Source organism: Cryptomeria japonica, unplaced genomic scaffold, assembly GCF_030272615.1.
Source record: "Cryptomeria japonica unplaced genomic scaffold, Sugi_1.0 HiC_scaffold_1371, whole genome shotgun sequence".
NCBI lineage: Eukaryota > Viridiplantae > Streptophyta > Pinopsida > Cupressales > Cupressaceae > Cryptomeria > Cryptomeria japonica.
In genome coordinates, this window is record NW_026729846.1 from 30,855 (window position 1) to 34,344 (window position 3,490).

Consider the following 3,490-nt stretch of genomic DNA (forward strand, 5'->3'; position numbering starts at 1 on the left):
TAAACTTGGATTCTCAAGAAGTTAAGCAAAATATAAATACATTTGTCTCTAGGGTAGTACAAAGGATGTGTAAAGGCAAATGGTTGAGAAAGAGAGGATGTATTAAAATGGGTGTAAAGAGAATTGAAGATGAAGCAAGAATTAATTTTCAGTATTTAGGTCATTTTATTCTTCTTCCTTTGACAAATTTGAAACAAATTCTTTTTGAAAAAAAATATGAATTAAGAGATAATGATTGTACCATAATTTTTTTTTTCTTATTTGCTTTCATTAGAAAATATTTATTTTCATAATTACCTTTAAAATATTAAAATGAGAGATGTTTGTTAAGGATGCAAAAGAGGGCATGAGGTTGTGTGATACCATAAACACCAGAATTGAGAGATAAAATGGTTACAATAGAGAAACAATGCATGAAACACACATCTAAGCCAACATAAAATATCATAAAACACAACTGTACCAAAATTATTCAAGATCAATAATTTCATTTATAAGCCACTTAAATCAAAGACAACAATGATGGTTTTTATAAAAAATGCCGGTTGCAAATCCTTACACAAAACACGGATACACATGATTGATGCACATCAGGAAAACACCTCAGCAGAAAAGAAACTCGGGTTTTCCTCTCAGAAGAACCACTTAAGTGCCCAGTTCAAAGAGTTTACAGGTAACTGAACCTCCCTGTTCAGTGAGTTGAAATAGTCGACCTAGCAGCTGCTCTGATGTTATCTTGACCCAATTTCGGACATCCAGTTATCTCCATACTTTCAAGTTTTACTAGACCTGAAATACCGTTTATGTTGCGTAGCATTGGGCATTCATACACTTTCACCATCTTGACTGATGTTGAGAGGACATCTATCTCGATTAAACGGCGATTTAGCTCAATCTGAAGAGTTTGGAGGTTGGGACAACAATTTTGAGAAATTGATAATCTTGTCACATCGGTTGCTTTTAGATGTATCATCTGGAGTTTCCGCAATGATGTACAAGACGCTGACCCAACATCCAACTCGGCGATTGGACAATCAAAAATCTTCAAAATTTGAAGATTAGTAAGTTGCCTAAATCCTTGTGGCAAAGACCTCACTCCGGAGGACTTTATACATAAATATCCTAAAAGCTTGAGATGCTCTACAGACTCGGGAAAATATTTCAGGTTAATGCATCCCGTAATTTTGAGATGAACCAAGCTGGACAAGTAGCCAAGAGACTCTGGGAAACCTGTCAAGTGCGGACTTCCAATCACCAGCGTTTCCAATTTGCTTAGTTGACCGATGTTAGTTGGTAAATCCTTTAGCATTGTCTTTTTCAGGTGGAGCACTCTTAGGTATTTTTGTTCTGCAATTTGCAAGGGCAACTCTTGAAATTTAGGACACCCTGTGAAGTACAACTTCTTCAGCTTTCTCATGTTTTCAAGAATGTCTGGCATAGATGGAAGCTTCTTACAACCTGATAAATCAAGGTATTCCAGGTCTACCAGCTGCTTAAAAGAAATTGGAAACTTCCTTAGCATTTGGCAAGAGTACAAATCTAGATGCCGCAGTTTTCTTAGTTCCCCAAAATGGGTGGGTAATGTTGACAACTTGTTGCAATGTCGTAGCTCCAGGTGCTCAAGCGATTGGAGACCACAAAACTCTTCTGGCAGCTCTCTAATGCTGAACTCTTTACAAACACAACCTAACAGTGCTATTTTTTTCAAATATTTCAGATTTGATATTGAACTCGGGAACATTTCAAAACAAGCGCTCCAGGTACCAGTAATAATCAGCTCTCTCAACTGCAAAGGTGCCTGCTACCAAATTTAATTAGAGTGAAATAAAAAACATAATTGAAATTAAATATTTTAATAGAACAGTAAAGCAATGAACTTACATGCTCAGCATCCGTCCACAGTTCTTGTAAGTTTAAAGCGCCATTAAGCTCTAAGACTCTCAAATTTTTTAATGAAAGCCATGACGGAAGATTTGTATGATTGAAATCATTCCAGCGAAGCCAGAGCAGTTCTCTTGATAGTTCGCCAACTTCTTGATTTAGAAATTGTCTGCTACAAACCAAAAGTTTTAATCCAAGAGAACAGAGCGCGAGGCTAAAGCTTGTTTGTGTTTGCTTCTCAAAGCTTGTGTGTTGTATGATCTTCTCTTTCCAGAGGTGACAAGGATCAGAATTTGTGTTTGTCATCCCTCTAATTTGTAATGATTCCTAAATAATCAAAAGCAAAAATAAGAAACATTGTAAAACAATAAACTTTGTTAAAAATAAGCCTACGATACTCTGTTTGAATATCATAAATTTCACATTTTATTTTTATTTTACAAGCCTAGGGTACTGATATTTAAAAATATTAAACTCAAAAAACTGGTTCCTATATCATGATCAATAAAGCTATAAGTAAAAGCCTTGACTTCACCTGAGGGGGAATCGAGGGAAACTGTTGTGGAGACCAAAGGCGATAGGGTGATTGTCGACGTGCAATTTGCCTTCCTAGATCCCTCAAATGATCATGCATTTGTATGACATTATTATCGTCTACCTCAACAAGGCACTTACTGAGAAGCCTTTCCAAACCGATCTGACCATCCCAGTCTGATCCTTCCCATACTTCAATGGCCAAACTTGTTTCCTCTCCAATGAAGAAACAAGCTATATCCGAGAACATTTCCTTCTCTTTTTCATCTAACGCATCATAACTGACTTTCAGTTGTCCTCTGATGCCCGTGTCTGATAATATGGATAACTCTTTTAATGTCCGTTGCCAATTATCCTTGCAAGACTCACCATAGAGTTTTCCTCCTAGGACCTTGAGTGACAAAGGAAGACCATTGCAAACTTTTAAGAACTTCTCAACGAGGGCCTCAAATTCCAAACGTGGAAAGGGTTGTAAGAATGCATGCCAACAGAAGAGTTGTCTGGAATGAGTAGCGTTGAGAGCTCTCATTTGATAAATGTTAGAGATGCCTCGTGCTTTAAGAACATCTAACCTGCGTGTGATAACAACAATCAAACTTCCCTCGCCAAGACTCTCCTTTGCTGGCAAAAGAGCATCCAATTGGTCTGTATTATCCACGTCGTCTAGAATGATAAGCACGGAAATAGATCTCAAATGGCTGTTAAGAATCCCTCTGCCTACGTCTACGTCGTCAAAGGATACACCTTTGACATCAAGGTCATCCAGAAGCTTTTTCTGCTTGTCAACCAGCAGTCCTTTCTCTGTGGCATCTCCAATATTGTAAATAAAACTTGACCTATCAATCATCGATGATCTCTTCTTATATATTTCCTTTGCGAGAGTAGTTTTGCCAGAGCCTCCCATGCCTCGAATTCCCACAATTTGTATTGTGCCAGCAGATTTAAGTGCAATCGTGTCAAAGTATCTCATGGCTTCATATAGACCCACCAAATGCTTGGCAACCTCTGTCGGCACCTTGTTTGTCTCTTTCACTACGCGATTCACCAAATTCTTCACCACCCTCTGCTCGTCACT

The 3,490-nt window shown here is 37.9% G+C and overlaps 1 protein-coding gene across 1 annotated transcript; it reads right to left on the reverse strand.

Annotated features, from left to right (window-relative positions):
- Positions 1-468: 468 nt before the first annotated feature.
- On the reverse strand, positions 469-3,484 carry LOC131033711 (disease resistance protein RPV1-like). Its single transcript, XM_059216272.1, has 3 exons — positions 2,417-3,484; positions 1,882-2,208; positions 469-1,798 (listed from the first exon to the last, which is right to left on the reverse strand). Exons 1-3 carry the CDS (start codon positions 3,383-3,385, stop codon positions 692-694), a joined length of 2,403 nt encoding a protein of 800 aa, XP_059072255.1. The 5' UTR covers positions 3,386-3,484; the 3' UTR covers positions 469-691.
- Between the last annotated feature and the right edge of the window lie 6 nt (positions 3,485-3,490).

Coding starts and splice junctions, on each gene's coding strand:
- LOC131033711 (XM_059216272.1), bottom strand. CDS start 3,385: ATGAGATACTTTGACACGATTGCACTTAAATCTGCTGGCACAATACAA. Junction 2,209..2,416: donor TTCCCTCGATTCCCCCTCAG/GTGAAGTCAAGG, acceptor TTGATTATTTAG/GAATCATTACAAATTAGAGG. Junction 1,799..1,881: donor TGTGGACGGATGCTGAGCAT/GTAAGTTCATTG, acceptor ATTTGGTAGCAG/GCACCTTTGCAGTTGAGAGA.